The sequence below is a fragment of the Mytilus edulis genome, chromosome 3, assembly GCF_963676685.1.
Source record: "Mytilus edulis chromosome 3, xbMytEdul2.2, whole genome shotgun sequence".
Classification (NCBI taxonomy): Eukaryota; Metazoa; Mollusca; class Bivalvia; order Mytilida; family Mytilidae; genus Mytilus; species Mytilus edulis.
The window spans coordinates 11897624-11921380 of NC_092346.1; the positions used below are offsets into that span (position 1 = coordinate 11897624).

The following is a 23757-nucleotide window of genomic DNA, read 5'->3' on the forward strand; positions in this document are numbered from 1 at the left end:
ATAAAAATGAGTTGAAAAGGGCTCAACTCTTCAGATCAATACAAAGCAGAAAACATCTAACGAAAACAGACCAGATATTGCAGCTTATCTATACATCCCACAACAAAAAAGACACTAAGTAAATGATCTTTATAAAGTTCTGAGAGTACTCACAGTTACAGACAGCTAGTTCAAAGCCAATAACAACTTGAAAGTAATCAAGTATCTACATGATCTAAGACTAAAATATCAGTCAGTAAACATCCAACATCCAATGGATTTAGTGTAAAGACATCATTAACAGTAACAGAGAAAAACTAGTAATTTGTTGTAAAGAAATCCCTGACTTGATAATTTACCAAAAATACATAGAATACACTTAATTAAATAAGTATATTTAAAAGCCATCAACTAAACAAATGCTCCTGACAAAGAAGTTGTTATATAAGATGCATACTTTTAAAAAAGATGTATAAAACATGACATTACTACCAGATGGTGATCTTTTTGAATTTTCCTTGGAATTCGTATTTTTGTCATTTGCTTTCTACTCCTTACTGCAATATGACCTAAAAATACTTCCCTATAGCACATTGGGTAAAGAGGAGGACCAACAGAAACCCTATCAATCAATGGTCCAAGACAAATAGTCATAAAGAAAATAGATTTAACAAATGAAAATGTGTAGAATTTACAGTACAGATACATTACACATATAGTATGTGAAACAGATGAAAGTGAACCTGAGAAGGCCAACATAAATACCTTAACTTTCTGGCTTCCGATTTACTGATTTTAATTACTTTTTTTGTCTGTATTGAAATTTCCCCTTTTTCATAATTTTTTGAAATCACATTGTATTTCAAATTTATAATTAATGAATTTCTAAAACCTTCATATTTACTTGACTACTGTTGAAATCATATATATTGGCCTGTAAAAGGTTCTGACTTCTGTAAAAATAGATAAGATATCCTTTTACGACTAACACTGTGCCACTTTTACAATGAAGTTAGTTTAAACATATTAATTTATAGTGGATTGGGAAACAAATTATTGCAACTTATATTAATCCCTTTCCACTTTGCGGGTGCGAGTGCTGCCTTGTAGCAGCATTAGCCTGCTCTTTTTCAAAATCTACAAGGGTGTCTTTTACATGCAAGAGGTATTGCTCTCTCTTAACATGGGTCAGCCATCTATCGTCCCCTTCCGACATACTATCATCGTTTCTCAAGACCATACTCCCAAATGGTGTCAAGGGAGAGCCGAAAATTCAGTCTCTGAAATTTTCTCCCAAGGAACGGGGATCGAACCAGGAACCTTTGTGTTAGAAGTCCGATGCTCTAACCACTACACCACGGCTCTCCAATGAAGTTGCATAAAACCAATTGTATCCTGTAGATGGAAAGTTTATATTTCTTTTTTTCAAAGGTTAAAATATAGGGGTGTGTAGGATATTTTCAACATTAATATGCCTCAAACTTCTAATTGATTTTAAACTTATACTAAAATTCTGTACTACCTCTACAATCGCTTTGGGTCTTCCTCAGAATTCCATTTAGCCGCTTTTCATGCGTATTTATACTGGTTAAATTCCAAAGTTTTTTTCTCTATGAGACAAAACATAGAGTTCATATCTGAGAACCAGTAGATAAAAAAACAAACCAAAATTATAAATCTCCACAAAAGAAGCATAGTTTGTAAAAGAGATGTATTTACAAAGTGCAACCTCTAAATGCCTTTGATTTTTTGTGTTTAACGGTTTCTGTTTCATTTCTATATAGCTTATTTCTCTTGTTATCTATAGAATAATGGATGTATTTTAGGAATTGCAGTATACCAATAATGCTATTTGAATTTACAACTGTTTTTTTTGGTGTATAACCAGAGCAATAATTTTTTTTCTTCAAATTTACAGTATGGACCACTACATAACCTTAGTATAAAGTTGGAAAAAAGTTTATTGTTTGTATATATATAATAGAAAACAAAGATGTGTGGTATCAATCCATGACACAAAATTAGAACCTGCACAGCAAAAAAACACATTGAAATAGCAAAATAATATTTGTACTGCAGTGTTCATGTTGAAGGGAAAAGAAGTCAAATGAACACTGTTTGACAAATAAAAGAGATAGTAGATAATTGATGTTCAAATCTAGTTAAGGATGTTCGCTGCTCAGTTTCAAAATAAATAACTTTTTATAAAACTAGTATATATTGATAGGGAATAAATTGAGGAATCAAAACAGCAAAAAAAAAATATGGGTCAATGTGCTTGTTTTTGAGATATTAGCCATTGGAATTTTGGCGGGAAAATGTTCTCTCTTGATTTTTCATAGCATTATCATTGACCAGTTAAAGTTATCAAATACTATTAGAAAATAAATAAAATTTTATAAGACTTTTACAAATGACTTATAATTATACATGTAAAAGATTTATAAAAAGAAAAATGGGGGTTCATGGGGAAATTTATTTAAGGCATTCAAATGTATAAAACCAGAGGATTCCGAAAATCTGACAACAATTCAAAAACATGACAAGCAGACATCAATAATCCGTTTAGAAGAGACAAATCAAGTCAACAAATATACACTGAGGAAATCTATTGTATAAATCATATTTTAACCTCTAATAGGTTGCACTTCTGTAAATATAAGTATATAAAAAAAACGTAAACAATTTAATACAGACTATTTATAACTTTATTGATTACATTTAAATGCATAAATATCATGTACGGTACTATATATAACCTTGAGAGAAAAAAACTACCTTGATCTGTACAGGTAAAATAATGAAGTGATCAATAGTATCCCAAATCAAACCAGAGAGAAAATTGGAAAATAAAATCACTGTGATGGCATTATCAAAATCATTTCAGAAGGGACAAGTTCCAATGGTCTGTCAGATGTGTGAAGAATCAAATAAGATTAAGTGGAAATGTTTACATTGTGACTTTCTCTTGTGTACAAAATGTCAGAAACTTCATAAGAAAGTGAAATCTACTGACCAGCATACAATCATAGACATTAAGGACATTGCCTGTCATCAGCAACAAACCAAGGATAAAATAGATTTTAATAACATTCCTTGTGGAATTCATGTAGGACAAACCTGTTTCTTATTTTGTCAATCGTGTGAAGTAGTTGTCTGCCCTTTATGTATTACAACAGTGCATGATACACACAAGATGATTGAGTTAGCTAAAGGATATGAACAAACCATAAAAACGTTCAATTCAGATATTGACCAAAAGTTAGTACAAAATGGAAAGGTATTATCTGAAATTGGTACTTTTAAATCTTCATTAGATTCAAATTATGAATTAGAAAAGCAGAAAATACTGAGCCGAGAAAAAGATTTGAAGAATGACGTTGAAAAACATACCAATAAACTTTTGAAGGAACTTGATCAGAGAATGGAAATTGTAATGCAATCTGTGAATGATGCCGAAAATAGATCAGAGAATATTGACAAAGATTTAGACCTTCAAAAGAAGACTTTAAGCCAAGCCTTAAATTCCAATAATGCCAAGCTAGTTTTCAACATACAGTCAGAGGAGAAAACTTTAAGACAAAAAAGAATAGTTCCTGTCAACACAATATTTCCTAAGTTGCCTAAGTTTGTCCCAGGTAAACAGGTCATTCAGGATTCCTATTTTGGAGAATTAACTGAACCTGATTTTGACCAAAAGCAGTTTCAATTTAAAGTGATAAATCAATACAAAACGAAGCTTCAACGTGTTCAAAATTTAGTCTGCTATGAAAATGCAACAGTTTGGGTAGGTCATTTTGGCAGCCATAAAATACAAAAAATGAGAATGACAAATGAATCATTACACATGATGCACAAGATTGAGATAGCTTCAAATGATATGACATTACTACCATCTGGTGACCTTCTCTTATCTACAAAGGAATCTTGCCTTCAAATTATTTCATGCAGCACCAGTAAAGTGAAATCAAGCATGTACAGTGTATATCCTTTAATAACCATTGCTGTTCACGTAACAAGTGATCATAGAATCTTAGTGGGGGTAAGAGAGGATCAACCAAACGCGTTCCCCGTCAATGGTCCAAGACAAGTCATCATGATGAGTATGGATGGGAAAAGAGAAAAGGTGTATCAGACAGACAACAGAAGGAGACCTATCTTTACTCTTCCCTCTAAGATAACTACAGACAATGACAATAACATTTATGTCATTGATAATCTAAAGGAAGACTGGAGTGGTGGGAGGATAGTGGCATTAAATAAATCTAATGGAGTCAAATGGACATATAGTGGCAATGCAGATATAAACAAGGAACAAACATTCAAACCTAGAGATTTAGTGGTTACAAAATCAGACAATATTATAGTTACAGATACTGATAATCACATGATTCATATCCTGAACACTTCAGCAGAGTGTATTCATTACCTGAATACCAAGTATCAGTTAGGTATTCAGTTACCAAACTCTCTAGACATTGACAATGCAGGAATACTGTACATAGGCTGTAATACATACAATAGTGAACCTAATGAGGCCAAAATATATACTGTTCAAGTTTCTGGATTCTGATTTACAGATTTTGATTATTTCCGGTATTCATATCATCACTCTACTATGTATTTACGAAATTAAAATGTATTTCAAATTCATATATTATTGTATGATTTATACAGCCACTTTGAAACTAAATTGCAAGACTTTATTATTCACATGTTTTCTAGACTTAGGGCAAGTCAGTGCATTCACTTGTCTGTTGTTGAACCAATATGTTGACTTCTAGATGCTTGTGATGTTATGTGTTCTAGGGTTGCTGTCTAATTGTCAAATAACATATTGGTCTTTTTCCTTTTAGAATAATGGATGTATTTCAGGAATTGCTGCATACCAATTCTGCTTACAGAATTTCAAATTCTGTTCCGTTGTTTTTTTCTGCATTATCAATTTCTATCATAACAGTTTAGAGAAAGAAAACCAAGCAACTTAAGAAGCACTTAATGTCTTAGTTTTAAAGATATATAGCAAAAACAGCATTTTACCACTATGTTCTAATTTTAGCCATGTTGGCCATTTTGTTTGGTAGGCGGGGTCATCAGACACATTTTTAAAACTATATACCACAATGATGATTGTGGCGAAGTTTAGTTAAATTTGGCTTAGTAGTTTCAGAGAAGAAGATTTTTGTACAAGTTACAAAAAATGACGAAAAGTTGTTAAAAATTGACTATAAAGGACAATAACTCCTTAAGGGGTTGACTGACAATTTTAGTCATGTTGACTTATTTGTAGGTCTTACTTGGCTGAACATTATTGCTCTTTACAGTTTATCTCTATCTATAATAGTATTCAAAATAATAACCAAAAGCTGCAAAATTTACTTAAAATTACTAATTCAGGGGCAGCAACCCAACAACAGGTTGTCCGAATCATCTAAAACTTTCAGGGCAGATAGGTCTTGACCTGATCAACAATTTTACCCCATGTCAGATTTGCTCTAAATGCTTTGGTTTCAAAGATATAAGCCAAAATATACATTTTACCCCTGTGTTCTATTTTTAGCCATGGCGGCCATCTTGGTTTGATGGCTAGGTCACCGGACACATTTTTTAAACTAGATACCCCAAGGATGATTGTGGCCAAGTTTGGTTAAGTTTGGCCCTGTAGTTTCAGAGGAGAAGATTTTTGTAAAAGTTTACAGACGACGGACGACGGACGCCAAGTGATGAGAAAAGCTCACTTGACCTTTCAGGTCAGGTGAGCTAAAAATCAAATACCACTACATTGACAACAACACTTTAGTAAACTGCATCTTTTATTGTCGACATGTTTCGCCGATTAGATCGGCTTCATCAGGACAAAGTATACAAATTTGAACCCCCGAAGTACAAAAAAATGGCAGCATGTATGTGACGTCATAATTGTTCATTGTTGACGTTGCTATGGGATACTCTATATCATTATGTAATGTTGAACAGAATATGAATCAAACATAGTACAGTGCAAATAGAGTTACTAAATTAAGAGTTAATCTAAAATTGTTTGAATTGTCTTTAACTTTAAAATGGTTGTAAACTATTATAATGGTAAGTGTATAAATAAAATGTGTTTTTAAATAGAACATAAATTTGTCTAACATGAATGTAAGTACAATGTCAGTGTACAGATTTGAATCTGTTCAACATTACATAATGATATAGAGTATCCCATAGCTACATCAACAATGGACAATTTTGACATCACATACATGATGCTACTTTTTTGTACTTCAGGGGTTCTAATTTTGTATACTTTGTCCTGATGAAGCCCATCTAATCTGCGACAAATGTCGACAATAAAAGTTGCAGTTTACTTTTTTTTTAAAGTGTTGTAGTGGTATTCATTTGATACTGTTATTTGACACATATAAATTTTGTTTCACAAGATGTCTCTTAGATGTTTGGTATATGATATGGTACAGTTTAATAAAATTAAAGGTACTAATTTTCTTGCACCAGATGCACATTTCGACAATACATGTCTCTTCAGTGATGCTCGTAGCCAAAATATTTGAAATCCAAAACTTATATAAAAGATGAAAAGCTATAATCAAAAAGGTCCAAAATGTATAGCCAAATCCGTGAAAGGAATCAGAGCTTTGCATGAGGGAGATACATTCCTTAATTTATATTAATTTCTAATATTTTGTAACAGCAAATTTTAATAACACAAAAAAATCCGTATTTTCATGCCAGTACCGAAGTACTGGCTACTGGGCTGGTGATACCCTTGGGGACTGATAGTCCACCAGCAGAGGCATCGACCCAGTGGTAGTAATAAAATTAACGGTACTAATTTTCTTGCACCACATGCGCATTTCGACAAAACATGTCTCTTCATTGATGCTCGTAGCCAAAATATTTGAAATCCAAAACTTATATAAAAGATGAAGAGCTATAATCAAAAAGGTCCAAAATGTATAGCCAAATCCGTGAAAGGAATCAGAGCTTTGCATGAGGGAGATACATTCCTTAATTTATATTAATTTCTAATATTTTGTAACAGCAAATTTTAATAACACAAAAAAATCCGTATTTTCATGCCAGTACCGAAGTACTGGCTACTGGGCTGGTGATACCCTCGGGGACTGATAGTCCACCAGCAGAGGCATCGACCCAGTGGTAGTAATAAAATTAACGGTACTAATTTTCTTGCACCAGATGCGCATTTCGACAATACATGTCTTTTCAGTGATGCTCGTAGCCAAAATATTTGAAATCCAAAACTTATATAAAAGACTGACCCTGCTTAACCAAACACTTTTCTTTGTAGGAGTTATCTCCCTGAGCATTGTTTCCCTTGTAAGTGCATCTTCTCTGTTACCATACAAGAAAGCGACAAATTTATTTTACTAAATTGCTTATTATATCCACATGGTTATATCCTCAGGATGTTTTGTCCAATTTTGAACGAAGCAAGGACTCCATATGTGAGTTATTCCCCCTGCAGTATTTGGCATAAATGATACATTGAATGTATAGCATACTTGGTTCACTAAAATTAAAAAAAAGGATTATTTCAAAGGTGAAGGTCATCTTCTCAATTTTGACTTTTCCTTGTCTTATGATCTCTTCGGTCACATTTAAAAATATATAGAAAAGAACTATTGTAAAACGGTTGCCTGATTGTGATGAAGATATGATACAATTGGTCTGAAACAATCCAATGACATTAAATGAGTTATTGTGCCTGAAGTGATCAAACTTTTAAAATGTTAATTGATTATTCCTCCAAATTGGTACATGGTAAAGACATAGGTTTTTATTGCAAAATTTTGGTTGACATATGACCTTGAAAAATATCAACTGGAAGTGAGGAAACCAAAAGTGGCCATTTCTGCACTTACTTCATGGAAAGGTACCTAGAAACTATATTTTTTTAAATAAACATACAACAAATTTATCATTAGAGACTGGAACTGACCTTCAACAAACCAGAAGTACCTATTATCTCCCTTATTACAGGCAAAAGTTTATAGAAACCATATATTTTAGGAATTGTTGTCAATAAAGCAATCATATGAGACCGGAAATGACATTTTTAAAACTTGATGATGACAATTATCTCCCTTATTTCAGGCAAAATACATAGAAGAATATATTTATTGAATCAGTATGAAGAAACCTATATGCGTGGATGTCAATAGTCACTCTTAGTAAAACAGAAATAGCTTCTCATAAAAAATATCAATGTGGGAAGACTTTTGAATTAAAAGTGATAGAAGAAAACACAACAGACCTGCCATTAGTTGAAAATTTAATCTGGTGTGGTGATGCACACATAAGTCATTTTAAAATCCATAAACTACAAAAGAAGAAACTGACAAATGAATCATTACATAAGATGAGCACTTTGGAGATAGATGTGTATAACATATAGGTTACAATGTACCAAATAAAATCACATGGGCGCAGACATTTTATGAAGGGAACATGACATAGAGATAAAAATAGATGGCTCTCTGTGATTGGTTGTATTATCATTTATGTATTTTTTTTCTGGAAAGCATTATGAACAAAGTTTCATGCAAGCGCATATTAGTTCTTTTAAAAATGTATAGGATGAAGGGTCGGAATTTTTTTTTAATGTTGATCAAAATTAGGGAAAATTTACTGCCAAATCGTAAGGTATTGTAAAAAAAACCAAAATTCACCAAGAAAAGCCATGGGACCATTTATATTTAAGTGCGGTAAAATCACAAATAGATATCGAGCTCTAATTAGACAACAGCAGTTTTTCCATAATAAGTTTATTAAAAAACACCTTTTAAGGAGATAAGTGCTAAAAATAGCATTGCTGGTAGGGGGCCCCCATTTAGTACTTTATATTCAACATGGCATTACTACAATCTAGTAACCTCTTCCTATCTACAGTGGAATCAAACCTTCAAATAATTTTTTGTAGCACCAATTAACAGGTCTTTTATATAGATCAAGATTCATTTCAACAAAAGAGATAGGTTATTGTATATAAATAAAAGATTTGCAATTCAGATAACTATGCATTGATTCATAAAATAAATTCATTAGTAACACTCATACCTAGAAATAGAGCAGTACTTTTATTTGAGCTTTTGATTTTGCAATTTGATAAGGGACTTTCTGTTTTGAATTCTTCCTTGAAGTTTGTTATTTTTGTTATACTTTGTTTTATTCTTTAATAGCTGTTCCCTAGCTCAAAGTCACTATGAGATCTTTAGACATAGCAAAAATTTTGATGCTTTCACTTCATTGTGTTCAAGTTCATTTTATCCTTTTACAATCTGTATTTACATGGCAAATTACCACACATACAAAAAAACATGACATTTATAAAAAAAAAATAACAAAAAATAAATATAAATTTTCTGTATAAACATTCAATTTTAACATCACAATAAATAATCATGTAAGATATGTGTTTATCAGCTACAATCTTAGTTTTAAAGACCATTTTAAATCTGTTTACCACTATTTTACCATTGATGTTGTTGATGTTTACGTTGACAAAAGCATGTGCACCCTTGTTTCTCACGATAATTTTTTATCTCAAGCGAGTAGCATGATATGAAAAATTATCACAAAAAAGTTCATACTTTTATTAGGAAAATATTTATCTTTGTAAATTATTAACCTTTACTGTTTAGTCCTTATTTGGTATTATCCCCGGCTTAGTATATTTCTAGCATTTTGTTTGGTTAACGCACATTGTTACAAAACCCATAGCCCCTGAGTGTTGCTAACCCAAATCCCGGGACTTTGCTACCCATTACATCAGGGAAATTCACGAGCGTTTGCCTTAGTTCCATGGTTGTTCCTTATGAAATATCGAATTCTGTAGATTATCCATGATGTCTGTATAATAAGATACTTAATACACTAACGATTTTATCTTATTTTGTCTATTATTTGTACTCATTTACAAAAATGCATCACTATATAAGTACCCTACACTCTGTTAAAAATATGTCAAAATCCCAAATTTCAATAAAAGATATTTAAAAAATGAAAAAAACTTTACTTTCACGTTAAACTTTGTGGTCGTATTTCTGCGACTCAGGGTGTACTTGGATACTTCAGGGTGTTAAAATATCCATATCTATGGATATGAACGTAGATAACTTATAATATCCCTTTGAAGTGGTTCAATACTTATACATCCTGTATATATCACTTTTGCTTAAGTGCTTTGTCTATATGCCATTTTGTATTTATCTATCGACATATTTGTTTGTTTTTATAGAGATTTAGATTATAACACAATGTTGACTGCTGTACCCCTCACTACTTTTGAATTTTTCACCTATTATGTATGTTTGTCTTGTTCACACATTATTGTCAATAAAATGGAATTTTATGCAACTGTCATACAAGTCAGAGGTTTAGCTAGATATAAAACCAGATTTAATCTACCATTTTCTACATAAAGAATTGCCTGTACCAAATCAGGAATATGCCACTTTTTCAATTTGTTTATTTAAAGTGTTTGAGCATTTTGATTTTGCCATTTGATTAGGGACTTTCCATTTTGATTTTGCTATTTTCATTAGGGACTTACCATTTTGAACTTTACTCAGAGTTAAGTATTGTTTTATTTTACCTTTCTTTATTTTTTAATGGATAACACTTTTTTCGGGTTTTGTTGGTGCAGGTGAACCCCAAATTTTAATGTCAGTGATATACAAAATTTTCTGCTTGTTATATGCAAAAATTTGCAAAATCAGAAAATCAAATATCTACAAAGATTTATTCAATTTGGTACCAACGAAAATAATTAAATCCACAGTACCCAATTCCTGCCTCACTTTATGCAAATTTTTTTTCTTAATGTCTATCATGCTACTTTGAATTCTGAGCATTGAAGAACATGTTTTCAAGCACACATGTATTGCTAAGGCATAATATCAACAAATTAATATAAATAAATGACATTGAGCAAATTTAAGTCCAACAAATACTATCACTAATCGCCTGACATACTTAGTGTAACATTTACAAAGAATAAACAAAAATTAGACATCGAAGGGTTACATCAAGACATATATTAGAAAACTTGGTTGGAAAGTAGATAGTTGATAGGACATCTAATAGGGGAGGAGTGACTGCATTTAATTTTCAATGAAAAATCTTGCTGAATTCAAGAACATGCACACATTTGCAAGTGAAAATACCATCATTCAGTTTATATTATAGGTAATATTGACGAAAAATCTTCAAGTTTATTTGCATTACACTTGACATATTTTCAGTTTTCATATTTTCAGAGATTTTATGATAAAAACTTGGCTCAAAGTACTAGTTTCTTATCATGAAATTTGTCTGTTTCCTTTTACAATCCTGTTTGAGATGTTTCAAATAGATTTACAAATTTTTCAGGTTTCCTGTTTTCACAGATTTTATGATAAAAATCTTAGTTTTTACTACATATAAATGCTACTGCTCTGATTCTTGGTTTTGAACATTTATAGTTCCCAGATCTTCTTAGATTAAGACCTTAAGTTGCAAGGTCACCCGCCCACCTCCCTTCAAGGTCAAAGGTCAGATTGACAATGTAAAATATATCCTAAACCTACATGTCTAGAAAGAAAGGGAGTATAGAGGCATGATATATGATCTATTTAGGTGATTTGCTGAATTGTGTAAGTGTCAGATGCTACAAATTTCCAAATAATGATTTCCTGCAGAAGTCGACCACTGAACAATTGAGCTACGATGGACATTACATTTAAGATTAAAGCTGCTCTGAATTTGGATTGTGATTGAATATTTGACAGAAATTTACAAGCATATTTGAACAAATAACTATAACAAAACAAATCACCAACAACCCCAAAAAAAAAAAAGATTTACAAAAAAGGACAAACAATACCCAATAAACATCAACAAGAAATAGTTGTATTAATAATTTTCTTATAAATTTTAACAATTTGTTCATTAATTGTTGTCAGGGAATAAGTCTAAGGTTGTAACATATTTACAGGGAGATCAGATAAAATCATATATTATTTGTTAATGCTTGTTAATTTTAGTTCACCATTTAAGATCTCTGTTTTATGAAGGTTAATTGAGGATTCAACTTTCATTCTTGGTACATTGATAGAATCTATTTTTTTTTTACATATTTCCTGTTAGTATATCATATCGTATGAACAGATATTTTAGTGGTAGCTCATTTATAAGATAAACAGGATATCAAATGCTGCTGTACTGAGAAAGAATACTTAAATATTCATGTGATATAAAATTTCCTCGTGAGATGTGTGAACAAAATAAAAGTTGAAATTAATGTTTAAGTCCATATAATGGCGCTATCAAAATCTCTTCAGAGGGGACAAGTTCCATTGGCCTGCCAGATGTGTGAGGAATCTAATGAGATTAAGTGGAAATGTTTACTGTGCGACTTTCTCTTGTGTACAAAATGTCAAACACTTCATAAAAAAGTGAAATCGACCGACCAGCATACCATCATAGACATTAAGAACATTGCTACTTATCAGCAACAAACCAAGGATACATTAGATTTTAGTAACATTCCGTGTAGTACTCATAGTGAACAGAACTGTTTTCTATTTTGTCAATCTTGTGACGTAGTTGTCTGCCCTTTGTGTATAACAAAAATTCATAACAAGCACAATATGATTGAGTTAGCTAAAGGATACGAACTTACCATGAAAACTGTAAAATTGTTCAATTCTGAGATTGACCAAAAGTTAGTACAAAATGGGGAGGTGTTATCTGAAATTGGAATTTTCAAATCTTCCGAAGATTCAAAATATGAATTAGAAAAGCAGAAAATTCTGAGCCGAGAAAAAGTATTAATGGATGAAGTTAAAAAGCATACCAATAAACTTATGAAAGAACTTGATCAGAGAAAGGAAATCCTTGTGAAATCAGTGAATGATGCAGAAAATAGATCAGAGAAGATCAAGACAGATTTAGACATCAGAAAGAAGAATTTAAGCTATGCTTTAAATTCTTACAATGCTTATCAAGTTTTCAGCATATATTTAGAGGAGAAAACTTCAAGAAACCAAAACATAGAGCATGTCAAAACTACATTTATAAAGCTACCAACATTTGTGCCCCAAAAACTAGAAGTTAAAGAATTCAAATTTGGGTCATTAGTAGAAACTAATGATGACAAAAAGCAATTTGAATTTAAAGTGATAAAACAATACAAAACAAAGCTTCCACTTGTTGAAAATTTAGTTTGCAGTAGTGATGATGCAATATAAATAAATTATTTTTCTAAACATAAACTACAAAAAATGAAACTAACAAATGAATCATTACAGAAGACGCATTCTTTTAAAATCGATGTTTATAACATGGCATTACTACCAACTGGTGACCTTCTCCTTTCTACAAAGGAATCAAATCTTAAAATAATTTCCTGTAGTACAAGTAAAGTGGACTCAACCAAGTACAGTGTAAATCCACTTATAACCCTTGCTGTCCATGTAACAAGTGACCATAAAATCTTAGTGGGTGTGAGAGAGAACCAACCAGAACCATACCATGTCAGTGGTCCAAGACAAGTCATCAGGATGAGTATGAATGGAAAAAAAGAAAATGTGTATCACAAAGACAACAAAGGGCAAAGAATATTTACAATTGTCAGAAGAATAACAACAGACAATGACAATAACATTTATGTCATTGATATTCGAGATGAAGACAGGAGTGGTAGGATAGTGGTGTTAGATAAAATCAATGGAGTGAGATGGATATATAGTGGTCATCCAGATATAAACAAAGAACTAACATTCAAACATAAAGATTTAGTGGCTACAAAATCAGACAATATTATAGTTGGGACAACATCCCTAATGCGCCTTGAAATGAGGAACTCAAAAGTCACGTGTAAAGAAAAAATCTCTGTGTAGTGATATTGGACATGTTTCTATTTTTAGCAAATGACTGAACTTAATTATTTGTGGTGATTAGGAAAGTAGAGGAACATAGAATAAATGTGTAAAAACTATGGAGCCATTGAATGTGTTCAAAGTATTAAATTTTCAAAGAACTTATTGTGTTAAAAAGGGGATATTTTACCACAAGGAGCCGCATCACAACAGGATGTTCGGGGTTTGCTAATTTACGGAAAAAGTAATCTCACTTCGTACCCCGAAAATTTAACCACATATGTGAAAATGTCACAGCTTCGAAACAAGCTATCATACATATCCAAGTTAACGATATGGACTGAGCTACAGGAAAAAACGTTACCATTACCGCCTATGTAAAAACAATTAAAGATTTTGACCCAAATTAGAAGCTCAATTCCTGAAGTTGTCAGACTGATTTATGGATGATTTCACCTTGTACACCACCGAAAATGATGGTAAGTAGTTTTTTATTTATACCTAGATATCATAAATTGTTTAAGATAAATGTTATTGATAAAGATCAGCAAAAACTCGAGAAAATTTTCGCTTTTAAAATGCATTACTGGCACGGGGCTGAACACTTGTTTTAGGCACAATCATAAATTTGTTTACTTCCGAGAGATCCGAAAGGAATTTGTTTACTACATTCAAAAGGCAAGAAATAACTTTTAAATATTATTAAATTGTAAGTAAACATGACACAATATAGTCTTTGTTATGTAATATCACTCTGGTCTACAGGAATACCTGATAATCAAGGGAGATAACACACTTCATAATGTGAGATTCTTCATCGCATGTGCTTTTATCCAATGATTTGACCCCTGGTCAGTAGATATCATATGCACAAAAAAACAGACAAAAACATTTACATGTTTTAAGAAAATCATGAATTATTATTTTTAATGCACATGAGCAAAACAAAAGATATTGTCATTTCTCAGTGAAAAAGGGGGAGGGTCAAACCCTTCTTGAAAACAATATTTCTGCACCTATTCAACTATTAAGCTAGTTAGCTACTACCATTGGTTCTAATACAAAAGGTTTAAATGAAGGTGGCTAAGCCACAAGGGAGAAGCATTTGTCTTTCTTTGTGATTAAACTTTCAAGAATAGATTTTTCTCTCTCAATAATACTTATGTATTTAAATCAAATGATAACACAGCCTGAGTATTTTTTTTGGTCTTATTTCAGTTCCAGACATATCATTATTTTTCAACCTGAGATGGCAAACTAGAGGTTTTAAAAAGTCCTGAATAACTGGTAAGCATTTTGTTTTATTAGGCAAGCTCTAAATTGTTTATTTCTTGTATTTATGCAATTGAAATTACAGTCGGTATGTTAAAAATATGCTAATATGAAAACTGTTGCTATGGTCTTGGTATTAAATGAAAAGGCTTAGTTACAGATCATTTGGACTCAATATTTCGAGTTAAATCTTGCGGCAACTGTTTCTCACGTAACACTGCAAACTATATTTAGCGCTATTTTGATCTGTCGTTATTTAATGACGCCATAATACATGTGATATCACAATGTTTCCGTTAAGACCTTATGTGGATTTCTCACTGATAAAAGGTTTTCACTGAAAAACATGTAAAAAACATTTTTTCTCAAATAGAATTATGTGAAAGGACAAGTTTTGAAATTTTGCACTATATTGCACTCTAATTATATGATATGGATGACTTTCCCAGTAGTTTAGAGTGGTTTCAACAGTATTAAATACAAGATTTCCACTAGTAAGAATAATTATTTTGGTGTTGTTTTTTTTATAAAACCTTCAGTTTTGCATAATTTCTCTGTCAAAATGCACTTTAAGGCACAAGAAAATTTTATAGAATGCTTTATCAGGGTCTGTGTATTGTAATTAAAGGTTATAATCAGAAGTTTTGTCCTTGTTTTGACTAGTGGAGGTAATCTGGAAGAAATTACTTATACATACTCATTGTATTCAAAATAAATGAATATAGCGACGAAAGTGTCATTGCCTTATAGTGCTAAAACAACTTTATTTTTTTTCAGAAATGGACAAAAATACAAAGATTTATTCAGAATATTATACCGATGAAGATCACATAAAAATATTTGGAAAAATCAGAAGTATGGATTTCAATATGGGACAACATCCCTAATGCGCCTTGAAATGAGGAACTCAAAAGTCACGTGTAAAGAAAAAATCTCTGTGTAGTGATATTGGACATGTTTCTATTTTTAGCAAATGACTGAACTTAATTATTTGTGGTGATTAGGAAAGTAGAGGAACATAGAATAAATGTGTAAAAACTATGGAGCTATTGAATGTGTTCAAAGTATTAAATTTTCAAAGAACTTATTGTGTTAAAAAGGGGATATTTTACCACAAGGAGCCGCATCACAACAGGATGTTCGGGGTTTGCTAATTTACGGAAAAAGTAATCTCACTTCGTACCCCGAAAATTTAACCACATATGTGAAAATGTCACAGCTTCGAAACAAGCTATCGTACATATCCAAGTTAACGATATGGACTGAGCTACAGGAAAAAACGTTACCATTACCGCCTATGTAAAAACAATTAAAGATTTTGACCCAGTTACAGATCAGAGTAATCACATGATTCATATCCTAAACACTTCAGGACAGTGTATTAATTACATTAACACTAAGGATCAGTTAGGTATTGAGTTACCATTTTCTGTAGACATTGACAATACAGGAATACTGTACATAGGCTGTAATACATATGGTGAACGTAATGAGGCCAAAATATATACTGTTCAAGTTTCTGGATTCTAATTATTTGCTGCATTAATATAATCACTCTAGTTATGTATTTACGAAATTAAAATGTATTTCAAATTCATATATTATTGTATGATTTATACAGCCACTTTGAAACTAAATTACAAGACTTTATTATTCACATGTTTTCTAGACTTGGGGCAAGTCAGTGCATTCACTTGTCTGTTGTTGAACCAATATGTTGACTTCTAGATGCTTGTGATGTTATGTGTTCTAGGGTTGCTGTCTAATTGTCAAATAACATATTGGTCTTTTTCCTTTTAGAATAATGGATGTATTTCAGGAATTGCTGCATACCACTTCTGCTTACAGAATTTCAAATTCTGTTCCGTTGTTTTTTTCTGCATTATCAATTTCTAGCATAACAGTTTAGAGAAAGAAAACCAAGCAACTTAAGAAGCAAAACTATCTATGTACCCTCTATCATGTCTATGATGAGTTTACAAAAGTATATATCAATGCAAACAATATTGTATTTGTAAAAAGTGTGCACACATTTTGAAAATCAAGCCACACAGTTATAACTGCAATGAAGGGAGTAGTTATTTCACAACTGCATGTGTACCCAATTATAAGGTCTTGCTACTTTTCTGTGAAGGGACCTATTGATTTTCTTCTGATTGTTATTTTTTTTCTTCATTTGATACTAGATAAATAAAGAGCTGCTGAACCAACCCCTCTTATGTTTTATAAAGGTAGAGTTCCCTTAAGTGGATACCAGATGGTATGCAGGGTTGTCAGATAAAAAAAATCAAATACCACTACATTGACAACAACACTTTAGTAAACTGCATCTTTTATTGTCGACATGTTTCGCCAATTAGATCGGCTTCATCAGGACAAAGTATACAAATTTGAACCCCCGAAGTACAAAAAAGTGGCATCATGTATGTGACATTATAATTGTCCATTGTTGACGTTGCTATGGGATACTCTATATCATTATGTAATGTTGAACAGAATATGAATCAAACATAGTACAATGCAAATAGAGTTACTAAATTTAGAGTTAATCTAAAATTGTTTGAATTGTCTTTAACTTTAAAATGGTTGTAAACTATTATAATGGTAAGTGTATAAATAAAATGTGTTTTTAAATAGAAATATAAATTTGTCTAACATGAATGTAAGTACAATGTCAGTGTACAGATTTAAATCTGTTCAACATTACATAGTGATATAGAGTATCCCATAGCAACGTCAACAATGGACAATTTTGATGTCACATACATGATGCTACTTTTTTGTACTTTAGGGGTTCTAATTTTGTATACTTTGTCCTGATGAAGCTGATCTAATCTGTGACACATGTCGACAATAAAAGTTGCAGTTTACTTTTTTTTTTAAGTGTTGTAGTGGTATTCATTTGATACTGTTATTTGACACGTATAAATTTTGTTTCACAAGATGTCTCTTAGATGTTTGGTATATGATATCGTACAGTTTAAAACTGACCCTGCTTAACCAAATACTTTTCTTTGTAGGAGTTATATATCTCCCTGAGCATTGTTTCCCTTGTAAGTGCATCTTCTCTGTTACCATACAAGAAAGCGACAAATTTATTTTACTAAATTGCTTATTATATCCACATGGTTATATCCTCATGATGTTTTGTCCAATTTTGAACGAAGCAAGGACTCCATATGTGAGTTATTCCCCCTGCAGTATTTGGCATAAATGATACATTGAGTGATACACTAAAATGAAAAAAAGGATTATTTCAAAGGTGAAGGTCATATTCTCAATTTTGACTTTTCCTTGTCTTATGATCTCTTCGGTCACATTTAAAGATATATAGAAAAGAACTATTGTAAAACGGTTGCCTGATTGTGATGAAGATATGATACAATTGGTCTGAAACAATCCAATGACATTAAATGAGTTATTGTGCCTGAAGTGATCAAACTTTTAAAATGTTAATTGATTATTCCTCCAAATTGGTACATGATAAAGACATAGGTTTTTATTGCAAAATTTTGGTTGACATATGACCTTGAAAAATATCCACTGGAAGCGAGGAAACCAAAAGTAGCCATTTCTGCACTTACTTCATGGAAAGGTACCTAGAAACTATATTTTTTTAAATAAACATACAACAAATTTATCATTAGAGACTGGAACTGACCTTCAACAAACCAGAAGTACCTATTATCTCCCTTATTACAGGCAAAAGTTTATAGAAACCATATATTTTAGGAATTGTTGTCAATAAAGCAATCATATGAGACAGGAAATGACATTTTAAAAACTTGATGATGACAATTATCTCCCTTATTTCAGTCAAAATACATAGAAGCATATATTTATTGAATCAGTATGAAGAAACCTATATGCGTGGATGTCAATAGTCACTCTTAGTAAAACAGAAATAGCTTATCATAAAAAAAATCAATGTGGGAAGACTTTTGAATTAAAAGTGATAGAAGAAAACACAACAGACCTGCCATTAGTTGAAAATTTAATCTGGTGTGGTGATGCACACATAAGTCATTTTAAAATCCATAAACTACAAAAGAAGAAACTGACAAATGAATCATTACATAAGATAAGTACTTTGGAGATAGATGTGTATAACATATAGGTTACAATGTACCAAATAAAATTACATGGGCGCAGACATTTTATGAAGGGAAAATGACATAGAGATAAAAATAGATGGCTCTCTGTGATTGGTTGTATTATCATTTATGTATTTTTTTTCTGGAAAGCATTATGAACAAAGTTTCATGCAAGCCCATATTTGTTCTTTTAAAAATGTATAGGATGAAGGGTCGGAATTTTTTTTTAATGTTGATCAAAATTAGGGAAAATTTACTGCGAAATCGTAAGGTATCGTAAAAAAAACAAAAATTCACCAAGAAAAGACATGGGACCATTTATATTTAAGTGCGGTAAAATCACAAATAGATATCGAGCTCCAATTAGACAACAGCAGTTTTTCCATAATAAGTTTATTAAAAAACGCCTTTTAAGGAGATAAGTGCTAAAAATAGCTTTGCTGGTAGGGGGGCCCCCATTTAGTACTTTATATTCAACATGGCATTACTACAATCTGGTGACCTCTTCCTATCTACAGTGGAATCAAACCTTCAAATAATTTTTTGTAGCACCAATTAACAGGTCTTTTATATAGATCAAGATTCATTTCAACAAAAGAAATAGGTTATTGTATATAAATAAAAGATTTGCAATTCAGATAACTATGCATTGATTCATAAAATAAATTCATTAGTAACACTCAAACCTAGAAATAGAGCAGTACTTTTATTTGAGCTTTTGATTTTGCAATTTGATAAGGGACTTTCTGTTTTAAATTCTTCCTTGGAGTTTGTTATTTTTGATATACTTTGTATTATTCTTTTATAGCTGTTCTCTAGCTCAAAGTCACTATGAGATCTTTAGACATAGCAAAATTTTGATGCTTTCACTTCATTGTGTTCAAGTTCATTTTATCCTTTTACAATCTATATTTACATGGCAAATTACCATACATACAAACAAGAGGCTGTCACAACGACAGCAAACCGGATTTATTAACATTTATTTGTGTCCTGGCAATATCACAAGAACCATTACTGATGAATGGTGAAAGTGAAAATCTTCAATATCAAATTTGACCTCCATTTTGTCATCAGTATCAACATATTAAAATTTGAAAAGCTTATATTGAATGGTTCATGAGTAAATGCAACAACGTGAATGGAAACGCCATTTTACGATCTTTCAAGAACCATAACTCCTGAACGGTAAAAGTCAAAATCGTCATTATTGAACTTGACCTCTATTTTGTCATCAGTAACAACATATTAAAATTTCAAAAGCTTTGGTTGAATGGTTCATGAGAAAATGCACGGACACGACAGGAAACACCATTTTTCAATCTTTCAAGAACCATAACTCCTGAACGGTAAAAGTCAAAATCGTCATTATTGAACTTGACCTCCATTTTTTCCTCAGTAACAGCATATTAAAATTTCGGAAGCTTTGGTAGAACAGTTCATGCATAAATGCACGGACACGACTGGAAACTCCATTTTTCAATCTTTCAAGAACCATAACTCCTGAACGGTAAAAGTCAAAATCGTCCTTATTGAACTTGACCTCCATTCTGTCATCAGTAACAACATATTAAAATTTGGGAAGCTTTAGTAAAACAGTTCATGGGTAAATGCACGGACATGACTGGAAACTCCATTTTTCAATCTTTCAAGAACCATAACTCCTGAACGGTAAAAGTCAAAATCGCCATTATTGAACTTGACCTTCGTATAGTTGTCAGTAATAACATATTAAAATTTTAAAAGCTTTGGTTAAACGGTTCACGAGTTAATGCACGGACAACATTTGATTGCCGAACGCCCGCCTGCCCGACCGCCTGCCCGTCTGGCCGCCCAGCCGTACATCTTAAAATCAATAACCGACATTTTTGTCACAAAAATCCGGTTAAAAACATTACATTTATAAAAAAAATAAATTTAAATTTTCTGTATTAACATTCAATTTTAACATCAGAATGACTAATCGTGTAAAATACGTGTTAATCAGCTACAATCATATTTTTAAAGATCATTTTTTTTATCTGCTTATCACTATTTTACCAATGATGTTGTTGAGGTTTACGTAGACATAAGCATGTGCACCCTTATTTCTGACGATAATTTTCTATCTCAAGTGAGTAGAATGATATGAAAAATTATCACAAAAAAGTTCATACTTTTTATTAGGAAAATATTTATCTTTGTAAATTATTAACCTTTACTGTTTAGTCCTTATTAGCTAATATCCCTTTGAAGTGGTTAAATACTTATACATCCTGTATATCACTTTTGCTTAAGTGCTTTGTCTATATGTCATTTTGTTTTTCTCTGTTGACATATTTGATAAAAAAAACTAGAGGCTCTAAAGAGCCTGTGTCGCTCACCTTGGTCTATGTGAGTATTAAACAAAGGAAGCAGATGGATTCATGACAAAATTGTGTTTTGGTGATGGTGATGTGTGTGTACATCTTGCTTTACTGAACATTCTTGCTGCTTACAATTATCTCTATCTATAATGAATTTGGCCCAGTAGTTTCAGTGGAAAATGTTTGTAAAAATTTACAAATTTTATGAAAATTGTTAAAAATTGACTATAAAGGACAATAACTCCTTAGGGGGTCAATTGACCATTTCAGTCATGTTGACTTATTTGTAAATCTTACTTTGCTGTACATTATTGCTGTTTACAGTTTATCTCTATCTATAATAATATTCAAGATTATAACCCAAAACAGTAAAGTTTCCTTAAAACTACCAATTAAGGGGCAGCAACCCAACAAATGGTTGTCCGAATCATCTGAAAATTTCAGGGCAGATAGATCTTGACCTGATAAACAATTTTACCAATGTCAGATTTGCTCTAAATGCTTTGGTTTTTGAGTTATAAGCCAAAAACTGCATTTTAACCCTATGTTCTATTTTTAGCCATGGTGGCCATCTTGGTTGGTTGGCCGGGTCACTGGACATTTTTTAAACTAGATACACCAATGATGATTGTGGCCAAGTTTGGTTTAATTTGGCCCAGTAGTTTTAGAGAAGATTTTTGTAAAAGTTAACGCCGGATGCAGGACTACGACGACGGATGACGACGCCGGACGCAAAGTGATGGGAAAAGCTCACTTGGCCCTTCGGCCCAGGTGAGCTAAAAAAAAAAGAAGTGGTATGATTGCCAATGAGACAAATCTCCACTAAAGACCAAATGAAACAGAATTTATCAACTAAAATCACATTACTGTCTTTAACAATGAGCAAAGTCCATACCGTATTTGTTTGTTTTATCAAGATTAAGATTATAACACAATGTTGACTATACTGTATACATCTCACTATTTTTGAATTTTTAAATAAATGTCTGTTTATTTTGTTTACACATTGTTGTCAATATAACGGAATTTTATGCAGCTGTCATAAAAGTCAGAGGTTAACACCATTGTCTTCATAAGAAATCAGGAATATCATACACATGTTTTTCATTTGTTTAAAATGTTTGAGCTTTTGATTTTTCCATTTGATTAGGGACTTTCAGTTTTTAATTAGCAAGTGAATGTACCATCATTCAGTTCATATTATAGGTAATATTGAGGAGAATTTTTTTCCATCACACTTGATTTATTTTTAGGTTTCATATTTTCAGAGATTTTATGATAAAAATAAACTTGACTCAAAGTACTAGTTTCCTATCATGAAATATTGAAGTTTGTCAGTTTCCTTATACAAACCTGTTTGAGATGTTTCAAATAGATTTACATTTGACAAATTTTTCAGGTTTCCTGTTTTCACAGATTTTATGATAAAAATCTTAGTTTTAACTTCATATAAATGCTACTGGTTGTGAAACTAATCACCATGTCACTTTTGAAGTTATCTATGAAATAATTTGAAAATAATTACTGACCTGATTATTGGTTTTGAACATTCACAGTTCCCTGAGCTTCCCAGACCTCAAGTTGCAAGGTCACCTACCAACCTCCCTTCAAGGTCACAGGTCAGATTGACAATGAAAAATAGATCATAAACCTACCCATCAGAAAGAAAGGGAGTGTAAAGGCATTCTTTGGTTACAGTTCTGTGAGAGGTCATCTAAATGAACTGTTTAGGTGAATTTCTGAATTGAGTTACTATCAGATGCAACAAATTTCCAAATACTGATTTGCTGCAGAGGTTAACCCCTGAACAATTGAGCAACGATGGACACTACTTGTCACTTAGTACATTTAAGGTTTGAGCAGCTCTGAACTTGGATTGTGATTGAATATTTGACCCAGCATAGGTTTGTGACACAAAATGAATGTGGTTAAAGAACATTTACCTATTATGGTCCAATATCCAAAATCTATGTTCATTGTTTTAGTAAGTATATCAAATAATACTCCAAAACAGAATCAAAGTCCTCTTACTCCTGTGCAAATGGTCTTTAAAAAATGGTAAAATATGGTAAACTTCACATAATGGCTAATAATTCTACCAATAAAATTGAGAATGAAAATGGAGCATGTGTCAAAGAAAAAACAACCCGACCAAAGAACTAATAACAGCCCAAGACAACCTTCTGC

General features: G+C 31.8%; 3 protein-coding genes across 3 annotated transcripts in view; 2 read left to right on the forward strand and 1 right to left on the reverse strand.

The window, feature by feature from the left end:
* Nucleotides 1–23757, reverse strand: part of LOC139515817 (tRNA (32-2'-O)-methyltransferase regulator THADA-like) — a 218702-nt gene that overhangs the window by 161044 nt on the left and 33901 nt on the right. The window lies entirely within an intron of this gene.
* Nucleotides 2763–4632, forward strand: LOC139515819 (uncharacterized). Its single transcript, XM_071305530.1, has one exon. The coding sequence runs from the start codon at nucleotides 2843–2845 to the stop codon at nucleotides 4550–4552; it is 1710 nt and encodes a 569-aa protein (XP_071161631.1). The 5' UTR covers nucleotides 2763–2842; the 3' UTR covers nucleotides 4553–4632.
* On the forward strand, nucleotides 11988–16214 carry LOC139515823 (E3 ubiquitin-protein ligase TRIM45-like). The gene is made up of 3 exons (XM_071305535.1): nucleotides 11988–14338; nucleotides 15078–15146; nucleotides 15909–16214. The coding sequence occupies exon 1, from the start codon at nucleotides 12297–12299 to the stop codon at nucleotides 13227–13229; it is 933 nt and encodes a 310-aa protein (XP_071161636.1). The 5' UTR covers nucleotides 11988–12296; the 3' UTR covers nucleotides 13230–14338; nucleotides 15078–15146; nucleotides 15909–16214.